Raw genomic sequence first — 19961 nt, 5'->3', positions numbered from 1 at the left:
AATTCAACTCCGTCTGTTCCCTTTTTCTCAGTCTTTTGGCTAAGAGCAAGTGTGTATATTAAACTAATATTAAACCCACTATTTTACATAAAATATCTACTCTTCCAATGTAGCCTCACTATTTATTTCATCCAAAGGGCATGATTAACAACCGGTCTGAGACATGTCTCATTCCCTTGCTTTGTTTTGCATAACTTTCTATACTTTCTATAACTTTCTCTTTTGTCCTGGTGCACTACAATTCCACATTATCATTCTTCAAGCCCTCGAGAGAGACACATTACAATTGTAACTTTCCCCTCCCAATAGACTGACTTCCTTTTTAGCTATAATGGCCCCACTCCACTTCTCAGGTTCTTTATAAGCACATTGTAAAGGAGTATTTGCAGAGAAATTAGCTGTGGAAGGGAATAAAGTGACATTGGTTGATCTGCTCTTATGGGGTCTCAGGTCCCTGCCTGGATTGATCCTAAGGAACCCAGGGCTGGAGCGAACATTGCAGAGCAACTCTGCTGCTGCTCTTCATCTTGACATAAGGAAATCATCTCGTCTTTATACTACCCTTTAGGGAATAGCATTACATAACTCACTGTTTGGCCTATATTTCACCATTCTTGGCTTCGTGCTGTTAACAGAAATGCCACTCCTTCACTTCAGTCACTGACTCTAGAATTGAGCACAGGATAGGACACACAACCTGTTGTCTCACGGACGCCCTTTCATTCCTCTAAACAATATTCAGAATCTAACTGGCAGAAAAAATTAACAAGCTAGCTGTTCACTACCATATCGCACGTGTTGCATCCCTGATAAGTTTCTCTCTAGACGTGGGGCACGAAGTGGGCTTGGTCTGCTACTCGGTAACGCCTCCTTCCCATTTGGGCACTATTACGTGTAGTGCTTATGTCATCCACTCTGCAGAATTCAGAGCAGCAGCATGTAACTGAGCAACTGCATGAGAAATGAACATTACAGAGAAGTTCCTAATGTTCGTGTTCCACTAGACACCACATCTTTCTCAGACACCTCTCCATTCAACATAAAATGTTCCCTCAGATGTATGTTGCATTGTTTACCACCCTTACACAATCTAAAATGATCATTACTATGCTTTTTCTTTTTCAGTAAAGTCTTTCCAAAAAGATTATGTAATGTCCCTCATTAAAAGGTGTAGCTCCCATTTTACAGCTGTGAAAACACTGGTAGAGACAGATTAAGTCTTGTTACCAACTAAGTGAATGACTGAATCGGGAGTTTTGAGTACTGCTGCTCTGACTCTGGTTCGATACTCGCACGCTCAAGAATTATGTAACATTATTTTCCAAATTCGTTCAGCTTTCTTGGGTTGATGAACAAGTCAATTTCCATATGGCCCAACATATTTAAAACTTATTGAAAGGGGAAAGTAAACTCTGTCTGAAGCAAAACGTAACCGGGCCACGATCCAAAACCTCAATCCATATTTATGAGCAAATAAAATACAACCTCTACACAGTCAAAAAGAGCTTACAAAAATATTACCAGCCCGTACAGCGACACCTCCAAAACACAACCCCCGCAGGATGGCATAAGCGTTGCCCTGCTCCTCTGACTTTTCCACCTGCCCCAGCCAGGCATTCACCTCCCGAGGGGTTCCCGGGCGTCTCCTGGCACGAACGCGCTCACCCCCGGCTAAACCACCACCGCACCTCCCCGCTGCCGCAGCAGGGCTCGACGCCTGCCTGCTCACGGCTCGCGGCTCTCCGGAGGTGCCCCCGCCGGAGGGCCCGGGCAGCCCTTGTGGGTTTCCCGCAGCTCTCCCCGCTGCGATGCCGGTGCCTCCCGGTTGCCCCGCGGCTCCCGGCCGCCCGTTCCTCCACCGGGACCGGGACAGGCACCGGGACCCTGCTTCTCCCCGCCGCCAGCCGCAGCCCCGCGGAGCCGGTGGTGCGGCCAGGTGCTGCCTTACCTGCGGGCTCGCAGAGGCCGTGCCGCCGGGAGGGCTCCGCCAGCCGCCGCTTATCGCCGCCGGCTGCCGCCCGGCCGGGCTCCGCTTCCAGGAAGCCGCGGCTCCGGAGCGCTGCTGGCTCGCAGCTGGCTGCCGATCGCCCCGTCCCGCTCGCTGCCTCCCTTCCTCCCTCCCTCCGACCCCCCTCATCCTGGCAGGGGGGCTGGGAAAGTGCAGCGAGGCTCCGGCACATGCCGAGCTTGCGGTCACGGCCCGGACCCTCTGCTATTAATCAGGGAGCATCCCAAGCGCCCCCTCGCTTGCTCCAGCTGCTTCAGCGCCGGCCCCACCGCGCCGCAGGGCCGGGGCAAAGGGGCTCCGCACGCGGGGCCACCCACCCCCGTCCCCCCGGCATCCCTCCTGCCCCTGCTCTCCTCACCATCCTCCCACAGCCCTCATCAGCCTTTCCCTAAGCAGCATCTTTCCTTCTCCTATCGCCTCTTGCCCTTCTCCATCCCGTCCTCCCAGAGGTTTTCTATTACCGCACATGTGTCGTTCGCTCTGTTTCCTTCTTTGCTAACCCAAGCCCTTTCTGCTGCACCCACTACTGACCTCGTTGCTTCCTCAGGCAGGCACTGCTCCTCCAGAATGAGCTCCCTTCTGCTTGTTTTCTGGACTCCTTCCACATAAGCCTGGCAAAAAGATGTGAATTTGTGATGTAGAAAGCAGGACGAGATCCTCCCAGGTTCCCTGCCTCACCATATGAACCCACACAATCACATCTCTTTTCTTTTGAACAATGCCTTGCCAGGCCTTTTGTAAACACCAACGCACAACTGCGTTCCTGCCCTGGGCACAGCACCTTGTATTAATTACGGTGTGTCTCATCCCTCTTTCACTTTCACCTGTTTTTTCGCCATTTCCCCGCGGAGTCAGCAAGTTGATTGACTGACAGCACAGGAAGCTCGACGCTCCCCGCGAAGCAAATGAGCTGACTGTACGGAAGTTGGATGTGCTTGTAAGATAACTTTATTACTAAACGTGTTTGCTCCCCTTCTGACCACGTTCAGCAAGACCTAGGACACGCAGCAGGCTCTCCTACGATCCTGTCTCAGGAGGATAAAACGCAAGCTAAAGCTCCCAAAGCACCAGATGACCACAGATCCCCCACAAGAACCTGTCAGGGCAGAGTTATTGCTCTTTTACAGTACTTTATGATGTTGCTTAAATGAAAGCCTTGAAAAGGGAAGATCTCTCACATAACTGAAAAAAGCATGGTTTTAAGAAGATGCAGGAGGGAATAGACACACATGAAGGTGAGAGCAATAGGAGACAAGAACAGATGGGCTGATGGAGTCAGCTGAACATATAACTCAAGCACTTTCGGTTTAATATGCTTTAGAACGAACAGTGTTGAAATGCCAGTAAAAGTGGTTTTCATACCTGATCTTGAAACCAATAGGTGCTTGGAGGGCTGAAAAAGGCAACAGTGATACACCACGGAGAAGACAAACTGCAGAACTGATGTTCCTAGCAAGACAAACTGCAAGGAGATGTAAATACATGGACTCGTGCATGTAACAACATTACATATTCTAAGAACTGTAACTCTACTTATTGTTCTCTCGCCTTTCCCGGTATTTGAGGGTTTTAAGATCTATCACACTGCTCGAAGAAGCATCCCCCTGGCAAATACAGCTATAGCAGTCTAAAATGGAGCAAGCCACATGGCCGGCCTCTGCTTGGGGTTACTAGTCTTACAGGGGGGTCAGCAGAGCTGGCTGCGTGCTCCTGCCTCAGGCCCGGCAGCGTGAGCTGTATCGGATCAGCTCACACAGCACAGGGCTATGCTAAAACCTGGGCTGTGCACTGCAGCCATAACAGCGCGGGCTCGTGTCTCGGTGTGCCAGCCACGCAGCAGGGTGGAGCACGCAGGGGCTATTTTAAAGCAACTTAACTGGATTTGCAGGAGGACGTTTGTCAGAACACCAAATCTCTGCAGGAGCCCTACACAACTGCTGTTGACCAAGAAACCTTTACTGTTACTGTCATTTCCTCTTGACTTATAATAAATCGCACAGACCACACCCTCAGCTAACGCAAATGACCGAAGTTCCATCGCTCCCTCTGCAGATGTCCATATTTAGTTCAGCTGAGGATTGGTCGTATGTGTTTTTATTCCAGTTTATTTTTTATGATCTTCATTTGCTGTGTCTTCATCTGGTGTGTTTATGTGGCTGGTGCTTGGTTTTCATTATTTTTAACTGCATTTCAGATTATTTGCTCAACGGTTTTGTTCACATTCTCTCCTTTTCCATGAAATTGTAATAAAACACTTGGCTACAGATTTTCCAAATTGAATACTGATGTTTAGTGCAGCTAATTATGTAGCAGGGTTCAAAGTGAGTTCTATAATGTAACAATTTACATATTCTTGAAAACAATGGACACAAACCTAAAAACTATTGTTACAAGCTAGTTTCACAGTCTTCTGGAATTTCCTTTAAAAATACATATGTTTGGTATTCTCACGCATATAAAAAGCAGTAAATACTCAATTGCTGCCACCATTATAATATTTATGAAGAAAAAAATAAAACACATTCTGATGTCTCTCAGACCTAAAGGGCCATTAAAAATGCGAGTATGTTTTCTCCAGTAATCTCAAAGCACCTCACAAATATTAATTCAGCCACTTGACATCCATCAAGTCACGTGCCAACGATACACACAGATCATTCTGCAATGAAATATTCAGGACAGTTGCAAAAAATATTATACATTGACAGTTCCAGCCACACCAGTGTTCTGGAAGAATCGGATTCACTTTAAACAATTTTAATAATTATCAGATTGACTTTAAACAATGTTATTGTTTAAGTACCGACTTAAGTCATTCTTATTTGGTCTCTAAACCAACTGAACTATAGACAGAAAACTCTGAGTAGACCAGGCTACTCAGGAAGATCCAGACTAAACTGACTTTTAATAAAGGCTCCTGTAAGCCATACCTCTGTTTACACTAGCAGTAGCTAATAGCTCAGCTAATAACCTAGTTAGCAGTCTTAATATGGTCCTTTACCCCAGGCTAACCTGGAGAAAACAATCCTTCTTCTTGCAGCTCTTGGTGCAAGCAATATGTATGCTAACAGTTCCTTGTCTCTCCATACCGCCCTTCTTTATTTTGCATTCTTTTCATTTTAAAATGCTACTTCAATGTTAATTAATATGAAGTAATCTGCATAGAAACAGATTACCAATACGTTGGCTAGGCACCTTTGTTACTGTAACACAACAAACTTCAGACGTTCAAGCACACCATCCCTATATAAAGAATATTTACCGAGAGTTTCTGAGAGCGTGTTATAATAAGATTAAACTGTAGTTACATGGATCCAGAATTCTAAGCATTTGAGTTTTTGCTTCTTTGTACATCCATCTGCCTGCACTGGAAATTCTAGTTCACGGTGTTATAACTCAGGAGGGAAACTAGAAGATGGGCCAACAGAAGCAGAGAATACGCTCTAAAAGCTGAACAGGACTGTGACAGTGGCTGAACTCACATGGACTCAGTATTTCCAAATGTGACATGCATGGAAAAACTGAATTGCTTTGCCGCTCTTCCCGGCTTGCCCTTTTCTATTTGTACTTACTACCAGTGGATCAGTACTACTCGGTTATAAGCAGTGACAGCCCTATTATGTCAGCATATACACGTCTGCCTGCTTCAACTCCGTAGCTTCGCACCGGGTTCTCCTCGCTCACGCGTGCTCGCAACACGCCCCGAACAAAAAGCCTGCAGTCGTTGCCACGGCCCGAACGCGGCGCTTGCTCCCAGCCCCCCGAAACGGGGCTCGGGGCCCCGCGGCCCCGCACCGCCCCCTGCTGGCACTTCCCGCCGCGCCGCCGGGGGGCGGGGCCTGGTGTTGGGGCGGGGCTTGGTGGGGGCGTGGCCTGCTGTAAGCCCCGCCCACGTGCCGGGCCCCGCCCCGCGCCGCCCGCAGCAGCAGCCGGGAGGAGCCGCGGCACCGAGCCCGGTAACGAACAGCGAGCGGGTGCCGCTGTGCTCCGTGCGGCTGCTTACCGCTGTCACCGGCAGCCACGCGGCCGGCCCCGCTTCAGCCCCTCCTCGCCAAGCAGCCGGACATCTGCTTCTGGCAGCTCCGAGAGCAGCCTCCTCCTAGACCAGAGTACGGGAGCCCAGGAAACGGGAGCTAAGTGCAACGTTTCGGGAAGCACGTCCGCGGCTGTAAACGCGGGAGGTTTGCAAACACTGCCGAGTGCTGGCAGCCAAACCATGCCGAGTGCTTAAACCTCGTACCCCGGAGGAAGAGGGGGTATAACAACGCTGCAGCCCAGCTGCGTAACAGGAGCCTGATGTGTAAAAGATGAAACTGTCAGGACCCACAGCAGCTTGGCAGCTTCAAAGCTCAAATGTTACCTGCGTGTTTGATAGGTAATTAATTACTTTTAACCACTGGCAAAGCATGCTGATTTGCTCTGTTAAGCATACCATGGGTAGTCACAAGTAATTTTAAGATCTATCAGACACCATTCTGTCTAAAAACATTCCTTTGTAGTAAAAGGCGTTAAGTTCGCATTATTCAGCAGAAAGCACTTAAAGCAGCATTTATTCCAGGCTGCAGCTGCTAGCAGGGGGCATTTTTATCCACCAGTAGCAGGAAATGCTTTCGAGACAAGCTTAAAAGCAAAGTCGTTACTCCAAAAAGTTTAAGTGGAGCTTTTTATCTAATTCTCTCTTTAAGACAAAACTAAAATTCCAAACTCTACCAACAGGAAGCCTAAAAGACAATTCTGAGCAATTATTCCTCTGATCCATCATATTTTTTCCAAATTCTAGATCAAAAATAGTGAGTACTGGAGAGATAAATAACTGATGTTCATATACTACCTTAGGGAAGGAAACAAAGTGTTATCTATTGACCTACGCAGATCTAGCAGCAGCATGGTTTCTAACTATATACTTGCACCTATACAACCGCTGTACTGTTGGTAGGATTGTATTGTATTGCTGATTTGCATACAGGAGAAGCTACATACTATTATATCACTACTTCCGTGCTGAAAGTCATTTTATAGATATGCAGTTAAAAAACAAATACATCCGTTACTAAAAAGCAAAGCAAAACAAAAATCCCCCCTCCCCCCCTTAAAATGTACATGGCACCAAGTGTCACAATTCCAGGATAAGAACTCAGTTCTTGTCATACATGCACTATTTAAATATTACTGTTCTTCTTAAGTTAACTGAACTGCTGTGTAATGGGGTTTACTTGATGAGCTTTGTGCTTGTATTTGTATAGTGCTGTTGGTACGGATTGTATTTCATGGAGATAAAATATAACAAGCTACCCTTCACAAATTCTTTCTATATAATGCAACATTTGTAAATTCAGGGATCCTACTCCAGGATCACAAGAGTTAACAGAATATTATGAAAATAACAGAACGTAATGTTCCATGGCTTCGTGGGTACCTATAAATAGTGCTTTACAACATTATTTGCATTTGTGAACATCAGATACCTCTACAACAAGAACGCCTTGCCTGTATTTAGCAGGGGAAAAGGAAAAACAATTTGATGTCACATATATCCCTAGCATTCTGAAAACAAAGCTATCCAAGCATATACACTGTTCTTGAGAACTCCACTCTTTGCAGGGAAATATAACTGCTATACAAGATGAATGTATCAAAAAGAAAGCCTACAAATTCTATTTGTGAAAAGAAAGGAGTAGAATCTGTGATATGACCTTATTATCATTTTAAAATAAAACTTCTCTTCCCATAGAAAAAAACCTCTCATCAACTCCAGTATTTAATCAGATTGCCACCTGCTTGATCTAATGAGCAAGCACTGTCCTGTATAAATAAAAAATAGCTGAAGTTAAATGTAGAAAGAGCATAAGCTCTGAGTTACACAGTAAAAGATTTGGTAGGTCATCAATAACAGTCAATATATGCTGGTAGACATTTTTTATTCTTAGAAGTATTCTTTCAACTCCCAGGAGGGCTGTACGGAATGCCACTCCAATTAAAAAGTGGGAAATACTGAGATGGGAAAGAAGCATCTCATTATACTCCACGGTGGACTTAGTGAACTAATTTCCCCATGAAAACAAACAGGAAAAAAAAAAGAGTCCTCCCACAAACTTCCCCAGCTATCCAGAGATTAGGAAACCCAACCTGTCTTTCAACTTCACAGGAGCTGAAACTAAAGGTGCCATGAATAGTCGTGATCAAGTCATAGGTTTTACAGAAATTGTGACTAAAATAGCTCTATAAACTTGTGCTACTCCTGGCACAAAATGCCTCTCTCCCTACCTTTATCTGAAATCAAATTGTTTATTGCATTCCTTCCTCACACGTCAGCTCCTCGTGATGAAAGCAAGCCAGTGATTAATACATTTTACTAGGTTGGTTTCAGTGACTTGAAATGAATTTGCCCTGACTCCTTAAGCATGCTACCACACCCACTGAATGGAACTCCAACCATTCGAGGAATGCAAGATAGAAAAAAATTATCTTAGACGATACCCCATAAATCTATAGCAATAAAATTAACTGCATGATGGCTTCAAGCACAAATCATCTTCAGAAGGTTCTTCCCCCCTTTTCCTCCAAAGAAAAATGGCAAACCAATTGCTTTAAAAAAAAAAAAAAATCCACAACTGGAAAAGGTGTTCTTGGTGCTTTCCTACAACTCTCTAAGACAAGCACGCCGTGGAAGACAGAAATGGAAAGTAGTCCAAACTCTTTCCAATTTTGTAATTATAAAGTGACAAAATGGAACGTTTTATCCAAGTCCTGCTCACGTAGCTGTAATCTATTGCCTCTGTTTACAACACACAGATTTTATCTAAATTTGCAGGCTAGATTCTCATCATTTTGCAGAGTAGAAACAAAACATACTAGATGAAGGATGGGAAGACCAGAATTAGCCTAGACACTGTCTGACAGCAAACTATACTTAAGAATTAACAATATCCTCTGTAGTAATTACAACTTGTCTTGGCTTGAGTGATAGCTGCAATTTCTTTGCCTTTGGCATGACAAGATCAACTGTACAAAACATTACCGACTTAAAAGTGATTCAGTACTGGATTTTTTTTAATATTACTGATTACCAGCTGAGACTTAAGAACTGACTAGACACTCACACCTTGCCTCAACCGCAAGGAGCTGTTTGAACTCCTGAAAGCAGTCTGCACACAGCGTACAAGAGGATGCCTCACACTGAATTCCCTTCTACCAGTTTTATGCGCTGGGAAAAAACATAATTTCAAAGGTTTGTTGACATAACTAGATCAATCTACATGCTTTCTGCCTGTATACGCAAAATTATGTAAATGAAAAATCTTTTTTCTTCAGATTGTAAAACGTAAATGGTCTCCCCATTATGTAGGTTTGTCAGTCCCTTAACAAGGAAATTAAGTAGGCCTTTATATGAAAAAAAATGATTTCCTGACAGTATAAAGCCAATAAACCAGGCCACAAAACCAACCATTCAGACATGTTACCAGATCCCACAATATTAGATGTAGTTAAAATGAAAAACTCCTCCAACAACCCTGCAGCCAGGATGGACTTCAACGCATCCAGAGAGCAAGAGTTCAAACTTCTATCCCACTCCTCCAGATACTCTCTATGTAACCTGTAAATACCTTCCACGTAACCCGTGCACACATCCTCGAACTCAGGCGCACGTCCTGCACCAAGCTGCCGGGCACCTGAGGCATCGCCCCCTGCCTTCAGGGCGGCCAGGACCTGGCAGCTCCTCACAGAAGGCAGAAGGAATCGCAGAGTGGTTTGGGCTGGAAGGGACCTTAAAGATCATTAAATTCTGCGATTAATTAATTAACGATTAATACCCCAGAATGGGCAGGGGCACCTCCTGCTCCAGAGGGCGCTCCACAGCCTGAGGCCAGGCCGGGCGCAGCACGGGGGCTGAGGAGGAGGAGGAGGAAGGGGGCGAAGCGCTGCTCTCCAGCCGCCACAGCCCTGTGTTTACACACAAGACCCAGCTCCTCCAGACCAAAGGTTACCAAGTCACATCCCACGCCCGCTCCCTGAGTTTGTTTTTTTTTAAAAAAACCCTCCCGTGCCTCCCTATCGCGTCCCACCTGCCCCCCTCCCCTCAGCGGGGCGCCGCCCGCCATCTTGGAACCCCGCCGAGCTCCGCCGCAGGTGCGCGCCCCCGCGCCCCCCTCCTTCACTGCGCATGCCCGCGAGCGGCAGGTGCGCGGCCCCGCCCGACTGCGCAGGCGCAGTGGCGGCTCGGCGCCGCGGCCCCGCCCCCCCCGCGGCTGGCAGGTGCGGGCGGCCGCCAGGCCCCGCCCCGGCCCCGCTGTGAGGGCGGCGGGAGGCGGCGGGCGGAGGGCGCCGGGGGCGGGTGGTTTTGGGTCTCGCTCCCCGCCTCGATCCCTCCCTTGTCGCCTTGATCCCTTCCCCAGCGCTCCTCGGAGGCCCCCCGGAGCCGAGTAAGGGGACGAGGCTGAGGTGCGGCCCCTCCCGGCGGCATGAACCGGCCTCACCGCGGGGCCGCGGGCAGCCGGGGCCTGGGCACGATGGAGGTGAAGAGCAAGGTGGGTGCCGCGGGCGGGGGGCGGGCGCGCTGCGGGCTCACCTGGATCCGGCTCCCTGAGGGCTCCCTGAGGGCCCGGGGCGCTGTGGGGGCGTCCGTGGTCCTCGGCGGGGGGAGAAAAGGGGGCTTGGGGATCCGGGGGGGGATGTTGGGCCCCCAGTGCTGCACAGGAGGGGAAGGAGGTGGAGGGGGAGAATGCGGGGGCGTCTGAGTGGAAAGAGGGGTCTTAGGCGGAAAACCCAAACCTCTTCTTCGTCCAAACCAGGAAAGAAATATTTATTTATTTATTTATTTATTTAACTTAATGATTCTGCATGTGTATACTTTGTTGTTGTTGGTTTTTTGTTTTTGTTTTTGTTTTTGTTTTTTTTTTTTTAAAGTAGAGCATATTCTTAGAGCTCGCCCTACTCGGTAGAGTAGCTACCTGGCTTCGTTACCTTACCACAGCACTTGCCTTCTTTTATAAACTCCTCGAGGACTTTACACTGGGAGTTACTTTATCGAGCCCATATCTATCTTACGGCTAATACCAACAGTTTCTTGCTGTCAGAGCTTCGCACAGTTCTGTAAATCATCTCTCATCAGTATCTCTGCATCCGTTCTTCCAATTGTTAACTTTTATGTGCTACTGAGCCACAGTCTTGTTGGGGTTCTTAGGCTTCTTTAGGGTTCTGAAAAATTTTTTCTTTGTTCTCGTTTGTATGGATAATGTTTCTTTGATTTATCATTTTGCAGTTACTTGTGAACTAAAATTTACAGCAGTAAAGGTATTGGATCCTAGACATCGTAAGTGGTGTCAAGCTATTAAAAAATATATATATAACTTGAGATTAAAAATCCTTTTCCATTGTCTGTGCCCACCTCTACAGGAATGTGTTTTCTTCTATTGGTAAAACACGTCTCTTGTATCTTTGTTTTTTTTCTAAACTAGTCTCCAGTCTGTTTGCCTGTGTTGTGTCCTGTCATTTCCTACAAATCAGGTATCGCGGCTGCACTGTGGGTGAAGCAGCTAGGACTTGGGTGTCTTTTTCTTTTCTTTTTTTTTTTAAGATTAATATGGCAAGCGCTGAAACTTCTACTAGAAAATGCGTGGTTGGCTTCTTTAGCTTGCGTTGGTGGTAATGATTTTTTTAAAGTGTTGTTAACTTAACCTTCATGTGGACAAAGTCAAAACACACAGGAATACCTGGCAGCCACGCTTCCAAATACTAGTTAAACATAGCTGTTGCTGTGGGATATTTCTTGCCTTAGCCCAAATTACTAGGTTTGATGTTCCCCCGATCATGTGCTTTGCTTGATTTAAAATGTATCTGGCGATCAGCTCTGTGATGCACCCTTTGGTATTCATAGAGAAGTGCTGAAGTTCTAATGAATAGGGACTGTCTCTTAAGTGCATATTATAAAGCAGGTTTCAAGGCATTCCTCGAACTACTTGTCGCTAATGCATTATTTAAAATCACCTTGATTTAATGTAGTGTAGTAGTCATCTTCCTTCTATGAAAATAAGAAATTCTGAAAAGAAAGGTTCTGTGGGAGGTGGAGGGGAGCATTACTGCCTGGCTTTGAAGGCTGTGATGCACAGCTCCTTATTTAGGTACTCCAAATCAATAATCGTGCCCTTACTGACAGATGTCAGCACAGCCCAACCGTACTTGTTGTTATATGAGCAAAATTATTTTGGTAGTCGAGCTTACTCAGTTTGGGTAAGTGGTCTGAGCTAGCCCTGGGAAGCCCCATAGTATATTTATTCTGGCTCACCGTTTCTCTAATCATAGACAAGTTTTATACCCCGTCTTAGAGTTTCTGGTGATGGTATGAAAGCCCCCAGATAAACTTCTGGATCCTGAGACAGAAAGTTCAGGTCCCTGTCCTGCCCCCCCCTTACGACTTGGAACAGTGTTTTTTTTCAGAATGAAATCTAATACTGATAAGACAAAGATGAATACAGTAGCTCTAAGTTTTGCTCTGTCACTGTTGCTGGAGACCACTAATAGTATAGCAGCAGTATGCTGCGTTATAGAGGACTTAAAGGTTCCTCTCAGAAGCTACTCTTATTACGTCCTCTAGTAACTTTTTAGTAAGTTGACATAGCTTGTTTTCCCAGATGAGTTACCACGTAACAGCGGGTATTTGTAACCAGCTCCAGTAGCAGGAAGCTTTCCTTTCTTAAATTAGTCTCTTAGAATCTTTTGTCTCCTTTAAACTTCTTACAAGTTGTTAATTTTTGCTAGTGCATCTTTTTTTTTTTTTAATGGAATTGAGTGCAACATTTGATATGAAACGAAAACAATTCAGAGGGATAAAATAAACTGCCCATGAAATTGCATGGTTTTACTTTTGTGTTTACCTGCTTTCTAATAGCGTTGAGCATATGGCAACCCCGTTAGGAAGTAATAGCCAGATGATTTGTTTCTTAGTGTTTGCACCAACTTCATATAAAATCACGTGGAAAATTAAAATCCCAAGTTTGAAAAGCTGGTCCTTTGTCTGCCTCCTGCAGTAGGACTTAACACTTCCTTCAAGTTGAGAGGTTTGTTCGCTTTTTTAACTTAACTGTATTTAAACTACATAGTTTGTCAAAGCCAAGCAAATGGAATTTGGTGCAATGCCTGGAGAGTTTCTGTAGTGTTCATACTTCAAATAGCTGAAGCAAGATTAAATAGGAACATGAGACAAATTCTTTCACCGACGTCATAAGTGAGCATGCTGCCTCTGACGTGGAGGGAGGGCCTCCTGCAGGCAGCTGTTTGCTTTTTGGTAAGCACACATGAATCATTCTCCTGACTTAATGTTCCTATCATTGGAGTGTTTCTAGGAGAGGAATGCTTATAGCTAATAGATTCCTTTATCTGCTTATAGATTCCTTTATCTGCACCTTTTGGAGGAAGGTGAGGTGTTGGGAAGGGCAGGGTGTTTAGCTGTGTTGTGTTGGGATTAGCACATTAACACCCCACTAACATCAGGGTCTTTATCTCCTTGTTTTCATTTCTTTGTATGTGTGAACTCTTAAGCCTTTATTCTCCTAAAGGTTGTAATCAAATGTGAGGTAGGGTTGGTCTGGGTCTGGAGGCCTGGTATTTTTTGTGCACCCTCACATCTGCTGCGGGTAGCACATACCTGAAGCTGACGCTCAGACTTCAGTCAGTATTTTGTTCCATGCGCCCTTGTGCTCTGTTCACAATTAAGCTTAAAGCATTGTTAGCATTAGTTTTTAAAAACTTATATCTTACTTAGGGGAGTAAAGTTTTAGTGGAATAGGGAGCTGGGTTATTTTGGGTGTTTGTGTTTTTGTTGGGTGGTCATAATGACTAAATGCACATGCAGCCCCTGAAAGTACAGTGCCACTGATGAAGTGTGTGGGATTTTGTGTATTGTCTGCACCTCATCTGTTTTAAACCTTGGATACAGGTACATTTTAAATGTCTGTGCAATCAAGTTTTGAGTCTTGATGGCAGAGGCAAATCTTTTGAATGCTTTTAAGGGGGGTAGTGGTTGGATTCCCCCTTGATTTCTTTCCAAGCAACAGCAGAATTGCCTTAAGACCATATCACTAAAGCTTTACTGCGCATAGTTTGTGCTGAAAGTCAGGAGCCGTTCTTTACATCCGTCAGGTCAAAGCGGCTTTTTGTTTGTGGTCTGAACAGCTAGGAATATGAACACTACTAAGCCTTGTATGCATTAACCAGAGCCGTATATCAAACTATGCATGCCATTCTAATGTGCTCAGAAACTTCCTTGAAAAACTTCAGGTAGTCACATACCACAGAAAGTCAATCACGCTTGTTTTTGAGACGCCAATAAACATCAGTGCTGGGTATCAGTTCCCTCCCTTACCCAGAGCATGGCTGTTTCATAAGCACGTGAGAATTTGCTGTTATTCTTGCACTGGTTTGTCACCTTAATGCTAACTTCCCATATTAGCAAATGCTTCCACATAAACAGCAGTGAAAGCAGCTTATGATAACTTTGAAAAAAACAATGTTAATGGACCTTTGTACTCCCCTTCAAAATTAATGGTTATAGTTTCATTTACTTTTTTAATTACAAAACATACTTTTGCTCAAGTATATGTTAGGTTTCCGTACGAATAAAGATATATTTTGTTGTAGTTTGGAGCAGAGTTTCGACGGTTTTCTCTGGAGAGGTCCAAACCTGGGAAGTTTGAGGAGTTCTATGGATTACTGCAGCACGTGCACAAGATACCCAATGTTGATGTCCTAGTGGGATATACAGACATTCACGGAGACCTGCTGCCTATCAATAATGACGACAACTATCATAAAGCAGTTTCCACAGCCAATCCTCTGCTCAGGATTTTCATTCAGAGAAAAGGTAAGCACACTTGAAGCAGGTGAATCATTTGTTTGCAGTACTGTGCTGCAGTAACAGTATGACGTTTGGAGGAAATGCCCTATTCTACAATGTTGAATTCCATAATTATAGATCATGAAATTTATTTACAACTCTTCTGTCTTGCAAGAGCTTCTTCCTCAGGCAACCTATTTATGCTTTGTGCTTTTTGCTTGTATTTAGTTTGGTTGGATAAAATCAAGTTAAATCTCTAGCAAATGCTTCTCTCTGCTTCCATTTAAGTAAATGAAAATAAACTTTCAGCTCAGTATTTCTAGGGTTTTATGCTCCATATGTTGGATGCGTTTCATTTAAAATTCCAGCCTTGATCAGACAAGGGGAGAGGCCATTACAGCATGGAAAAGAATCTAGAAGGTCTTACTACATGAAGTATTAAGTATCAGTATAAAGACTAACTTTTAATATGCCATTTTTATCACACTTTCCGAATAAAACAATCAGAAGCTTTCAAAATGACAAATTGATTGTGCAAACTTCACAAATGTAAATGCCACTTAGTTTGTCAACTTGCTTTTTAAAAATAGCATGTTTTCTAGGTATAAATTCTGTTTGTCTTTTTCAGTGTCTGCTTTCATTTTGGTCTGGCGGCAGAAATCAATTTTGAAGTTGTATTTGTTCTTGTCTAGTAGAATACATCCAGTATAAGGAACTGAAGAAGAGGGGGGAATCTAATGATGCGACTTGAAATTGTTTTACTCCAGAGAAGCCAAGAAAACTTAATTTCTGCATTTGTTGGTTTTGTACCTACTTGCATACAGGGGTGTGTGTGGATGCATGTATGTGCAAATGTATGTATGTGAACACATGCATGCGCAATTCCTGTCATAAAAGTCAACTGACTTGTTCCTTAGTTATTCTGTAAAGATGTGCACTGTTCCTGGCTGTTGCTTGTTGGCAGACCTATTTTTCTTGGAAAATACTAGGCCATCAGAAGCTTTTATTGACTTTCCCACTCCAAAAAATGAACAAGCTCCACAACAAGCAGCCTGATACAAAAACAATATTCAAAACTAGTGTGGCTGCTTGCCAGTTGCTGTGTTTCTGACAATGTATTTGTCTTGTTGAGTGTAGTATAGCAAGGACTATATGCTTTCATCCCTGAATTGCCAAGGGGACAAACTATTTGCTTTAATAGAATGGTGATGTAGAAGAGGTCTATGATTCCATTTAATCTCTTACAGTAGCCATATGACGAAAACAGATAAGCTACTTTGTCAGACTGGGATTATTGAGGTTACATTTTAACACCATATGTTTTTAAATTGTTACTAGCGTTAAACTCTTAATGCCGATTCTTACTAGGATAGCATCTTTAACACTTCATTCTTTGCATCTTTAAAGAATGATGGATTATTTCTTACAATTCTGCAAGAAACTGAGAATAGAATTGATATAATGCACAGAACTTGAAATAAGATTAACCCACATAAGTTTATCATGACAGGAATTGATTGGCAAGAAAAGCTATATAGAAAGTAGTAGCTGTCATCACCTTCCCTTTGGCACTAGCCTTCTGGCTGTAGAGTTTATGGAAATAAAGAACCTGGTGAGTCCAGTACTTCCAGCGCTGTACTTTGTTCTGAGTTATTTGTGACCACTTTGATCACTTCTCTTGATTAAATGGAGGTTTAACATCATTGTCTTGCAGAACAGGGGTCTATATGATGGAGAATGTGGAAATAATTTGGTTCAGTGTTTTATTTCTGATAAGTTATGTAACTAATGCTGAACTGCATGAGTTTGAGGTACATGTGCAGCAGTCTTACTGTTAAGGTGTGATTAATTCATCTGACTGCACGGCTCTTTATTGACTGTACGTCTAAATCTGAGAATCAAATGCTTGAACAAACACTTCCTATTAGTGGGGCTGCTCTGATCTGTGCTGTTCTGAAACTACAGCGATAAACAATTCAAGTTTGTTTTCTTCTTGTCGTGGTTTTTCATATACTATATAAAATCAGCTGAAGGGTTCCCTATGGGCTTTCTATTGAAAAACTGTCCTCTTTTTGTATGCCCAGCAAGAATAGTTGGGAATTTAAGGTCTTTGGCAAAAAGCCACTGGGGAAGGTGGCAGCAGTGTGGGGGGGAAAGTTTGTGTTGTATTAAGATACAAAAATTTTATTACATTATTTTACTGGTCTAGAAAAATGCATTATTTTTTGAAAGCTAGTGTAAGATACATGCAGACTACAATAAAATCCAGGATAAATAGCGTTAGTCTGCATCCAAAGAACACTTTAAGGGGTTGAAGTGAGAGCAACAGGGTGCTTTTGCAATGCTACTATGCAACAATTGTGGTAATGCAAGTCTAACCTAGAAATTTTGTCATGTCAGAGTAAGCATACTTTTGTCTAATCACTTCTGACTCCTAATTTAGGAAAACTGGAAAGCTGTCTGTCCTAAGCATGTGTACGCTAGTTAATGTGGAAAGAAACCTGGAGATCCTCTAATGAAATTATTCACCCTCTCAAATTTTTCTAACCATAAGTATATTTCTGTAAAATACTTATTTTTCAGTGTTAGGTCTAAATTAGAGCTTGATATTGCACAAATTCAGAATGGCTATCTGTTTGCAGAAGATAGTTGCCTACTGGAGTTTTATTCAGCAGTTTAAGAGATTAACAGGTACTGTTGACATCTGGAATTTAAATGTTAGACTGATGTATCATGATTAAATCCAGATGCATGGGAGTCGATCTGTCTGTGAGAAAAATCTTACTGGAGATAAAGTCATGGAGGGGAGACAGTCCCCACAGGCACTAAAGGGCAATTTGACTTGGGGGATTTTGCATTATGAATAGATAAATAATATAGACAATAACTCAGACTATGTATTTCACTAACATCCATAAAACTCACTTGTAAGAATAGTAAATTACAATATCAGTTCTTCACTGTACATTGATTTATAGAGTAAAAAGTAGGTTCTTTAGTTAATTCACTTCTACTTCTTGAAGTAGACTTTTTTGCTGTGAGAAAGCTTTATTTTGGTGAAAAGACAAATTGGCTTTTTAAAGAACAGTGGGGAAGATCCCAGCTGTATCGTGTCCTTTTCCTGAAAATACTGGTTTGTTATAACTTGTCACTAGATCAGACATGATTTGTTAGACCTTACTTAAAAATGGTAAACTGCATTCATACTCCAGTGTAGTAAGGATTTGGGGTTTATGTAAAGTTACCCCTCAAGAATTACATTTGCATTGGCTTGCAAGCCAATCAGAAAAACACTGTAAATATGTCTCGAACTATGTTAAATTGAAACCAGATTTGGCACTTGCTGGTTGTTTTAAATTTCATGTAGTAAGCATATACAGATTGGTGCCACCTTGAGTTTCAAGCTAACAAAAAAATCACTCCTATGCTATGTGGACGTTCTTCTTAACATTATCTGTAGTTAACACCTTGTCCTTTGGCTTTATGCCGAAATAGTTTTCACTGCAGCTTTAAACTGATTAGCTAGGTGCCAGAACAAAGATGCCTTTGTACTTGAGAATATTGCTTTAGAGAAGTTGTTTAGCAGTGGAGAAGTTAAAGTCATGCTGTTTGGATGAGATATGGAGAGATGAGTTTTCTTCATCAACCTTTCACTATCCCCCCCCCGCCCTCCCTCCAAATTATGCAATTTTAACTGTGTATCCTAAGGTTTGTAGTAGTTTTGAATCACCAGACTGTTAAGTCTAGTTGCGATGCAAAAAAAACAAGAACCCTCTGCTTTACAGTTTCTTAAATGTTTTGATGTACATAGCTTGCAATTTTGGGATGCTATTTCACTTCAGCAAAGTGCCATTTAACTTGAAGGATGTCTCAAAGCAAAAGTACCAGCTCAGTGTTAAGATTTCTGATAGTGTGTTTGTCCCGTAACAGCCTTTAGAAGATCGTATCTCTTCCAATAAATACATTTCTGTTCTTAGTTTCAAAAGCGCTTTTGAGTCTCTGATGTTAGTTCTTACAGATATACTTACATAAGATTTCTTTCAAAGCTAGTCCTTTTGCTGCTACACTTCATGATTTTCAAATATGAGAGACTTGGTTTGGACAAAAATGTTAGGCCTTATCAGCTGATAGTCATGGAAAGCCACACCAGCTGATGACTTTTATGTGCTCCAAAATTGTCCTGGCCAGGGAAGGAAGCTGTGAAAAGCCATGTGAATGGTTCTAGAGCTAACTGTTGGGTAGAGCACAGAAACTGACTGTGATCACTTGCAAGAGCCAGTAAATCTTCTGGGATGCACGCAATGCCTGTGTGTTTGTATAGCTAGCACATTCCAAACCTACCGTGTCGGCCTGGCAGCGGCAGGAGGGGGATCACGGTATGTGGCCTGCCATGAAGCTGGAGGAGCTTTACCAGCCCGCTGCGGGAAGCTGGGAACTTTGATACAGTACATGCTCTGTCGTTTCCGATGTATAAAATCGCCATGTACTTTGAATCTTTGATGAGTGTCTGAATGTGTACTCTTCGAATTGAAGGAGGAAAAACAAAGTGAACACCTTTTAGTGTTGCAAGACTTGATATGGAAGAGGAGTTGTAAGAAAATCAATACCTATGATGTTTTGATACTATTTCCAAAGCAATGCCTGTACTAAAGCCAGTAGAAACCTAGTGCTTCGCTGGTACCAGTATTAATTGGTACCTACATACTAGTGTTGCTTTCATCAGCACTTTATGCTCTAACCCAAAATGTTTTGCATGTACAATTTTTCTTTTTTTGATGAGCTTACTCTAATAAAAAAGTATGGCCTAAGGTCTGAGCAATATGGAACTAATCAATCAAAACGTATCCAACTTAATCAATGGCTTTATGGAGAACTTCCAAAAGAAATAGTTATTTTGGAGTAATGCAGCACTAGATATTTAGAAATCTGTGTCAATGCAAACCAAAAAGAAGCAAAGCTTTTGAAATGAGGCAAAACAACGTGTCTTGTCCATGCAATGTCTCTCTGGTACTTGGAATATTTTTTCACTAGTCTTGCTGAATTTGCCACTGCTCGTGCAGCATTAAAACCAGAGCTTTAGAGCATCAAAAATCGTAGTACTTAATCATGGACTGCACGGAAGTT

General features: G+C 43.2%; 2 protein-coding genes across 7 annotated transcripts in view; one reads left to right on the top strand and one right to left on the bottom strand.

Moving 5' to 3' along the window:
• The window catches only part of RIPOR3 (RIPOR family member 3), a 58669-nt gene extending 48507 nt beyond the window's left edge, over window positions 1–10162 (bottom strand). Inside the window, exons 1-3 of one of the 4 annotated variants that reach the window (XM_080558063.1) lie at window positions 10072–10162; window positions 3371–3470; window positions 2540–2619 (exon numbers count right to left, since the gene is read on the bottom strand). The gene's annotated coding sequence lies outside the window, so the exon portion shown is untranslated. Of the gene's footprint in view, window positions 1–1948; window positions 2383–2539; window positions 2620–2832; window positions 2878–3370; window positions 3471–9612 lie in introns of those variants that run through there. The other 3 variants (XM_080558062.1, XM_080558064.1, XM_080558061.1) reach the window with 3 other exon arrangements.
• Window positions 10163–10265: 103 nt separating this feature from the next.
• PARD6B (par-6 family cell polarity regulator beta) overlaps window positions 10266–19961 on the top strand; it is a 28025-nt gene continuing 18329 nt past the window's right edge. For all 3 annotated transcript variants that reach the window (XM_080558084.1, XM_080558082.1, XM_080558083.1), the window contains exons 1-2: window positions 10266–10533; window positions 14642–14864. In XM_080558084.1, coding sequence (XP_080414210.1) covers window positions 10468–10533; window positions 14642–14864 — 289 coding nt within the window. In that variant the 5' untranslated portion in view covers window positions 10266–10467. The remainder of the gene's footprint in view (window positions 10534–14641; window positions 14865–19961) is intronic.

This window comes from Anser brachyrhynchus, assembly GCF_964034855.1.
Source record: "Anser brachyrhynchus genome assembly, chromosome: 16".
In the NCBI taxonomy this organism is placed as follows: domain Eukaryota; kingdom Metazoa; phylum Chordata; class Aves; order Anseriformes; family Anatidae; genus Anser; species Anser brachyrhynchus.
The sequence above is the reverse complement of the archived record's forward strand: the minus strand, read 5'-3'. Positions and strand labels throughout refer to the sequence as shown.